The 1,411-nt window shown below is 50.2% G+C and overlaps 1 protein-coding gene across 1 annotated transcript; it reads left to right on the forward strand.

The window, feature by feature from the left end:
* The first annotated feature begins 200 nt into the window (after positions 1-200).
* LOC106752877 (chlorophyll a-b binding protein 3, chloroplastic) lies at positions 201-1,164 on the forward strand. The gene is given in 1 exon segment (NM_001317287.1): positions 201-1,164. A coding segment is annotated over 1 exon segment (792 nt). The 5' UTR covers positions 201-257; the 3' UTR covers positions 1,050-1,164.
* The last annotated feature ends 247 nt before the right edge of the window (positions 1,165-1,411 follow it).

Consider the following 1,411-nt stretch of genomic DNA (forward strand, 5'->3'; position numbering starts at 1 on the left):
TGGAATCCTGAGTCATACGTGGAAGTCCCACATTGGTGAAAAAACATATGAGGAATCTAACCCAGTAGTGGATTGAAAGAGTGACAAGTGTACAAACACAATCTCAACCCCCAATCAGATTGAAGCTTTAGATAGCCATAGATAAGAGCTCAACCACTTCATCCACCATATAAATCCTCATTCACCATTCTCAACCATTCACAACTCCCACACCTCCAACTACAAACCACAAAGAAAAAGGAAAGTTCTTTGCAACAATGGCTGCTGCATCCTCCATGGCACTCTCATCCCCCTCCTTCGCTGGCAAGGCCGTCAAGCTTGCCCCATCAGCCCCCGAAGTCGGGAGGGTCAGCATGAGGAAGACCGTCACCAAGCAGGTTTCCTCCGGAAGCCCATGGTACGGCCCAGACCGTGTCAAGTACTTGGGCCCATTCTCCGGCGAGCCCCCGTCCTACCTCACCGGCGAGTTCCCAGGTGACTACGGTTGGGACACTGCTGGGCTTTCCGCTGACCCAGAGACCTTCGCCAGGAACCGTGAGTTGGAAGTCATCCACTCCAGGTGGGCCATGCTGGGAGCCTTGGGCATCGTCTTCCCCGAACTCTTGTCCCGCAACGGTGTGAAATTCGGCGAGGCCGTCTGGTTCAAAGCCGGTTCCCAGATCTTCAGCGAGGGTGGGCTCGACTACTTGGGCAACCCAAGCCTCATCCACGCTCAGAGCATCCTCGCCATCTGGGCCACCCAAGTCATCCTCATGGGCGCCGTCGAGGGTTACCGTATTGCCGGTGGGCCTCTCGGTGAGGTCACTGACCCCATTTACCCCGGTGGCAGCTTCGACCCATTGGGTCTCGCTGACGACCCAGAGGCTTTCGCCGAGCTCAAGGTCAAGGAACTCAAGAACGGTAGGTTGGCCATGTTCTCCGTGTTCGGGTTCTTCGTCCAGGCCATTGTCACCGGAAAGGGACCATTGGAGAACCTCGCCGACCACCTTGCTGACCCAGTCAACAACAACGCCTGGGCCTACGCCACCAACTTCGTCCCCGGAAAGTGAGCGTCAACAGAATGACTTGTGCCCTCGAGAGTTTTAGATTTCAGTTTGTTGAAGTATATGTTATAAATTGCAATGTACTTCAGATAATGTGAATCATCTTGTGTATTCGATCCAACTTAATGTTACTTGCTTTTTACAAATTTCCATCTTCTTCTCTATTTTACGTTTTTTTTTCTTCTCTTGTCGCCACCATTTTGAACTTTGATTCGTTAATTCCAGTAAAAGAAACATGTTTGTGTTAGGTCATAACTTTAACTCCACCATTATCGGCGTTGTCGTATTCCAATTTCTTCTCCTCGCTTGATTGGTATGAAAATAAAAATGTAATTCCAACACTGTAACATGTTCAAGATGGAATCTGA

The sequence above is a fragment of the Vigna radiata genome, unplaced genomic scaffold (assembly GCF_000741045.1).
Source record: "Vigna radiata var. radiata cultivar VC1973A unplaced genomic scaffold, Vradiata_ver6 scaffold_48, whole genome shotgun sequence".
In the NCBI taxonomy this organism is placed as follows: Eukaryota; Viridiplantae; Streptophyta; class Magnoliopsida; order Fabales; family Fabaceae; genus Vigna; species Vigna radiata.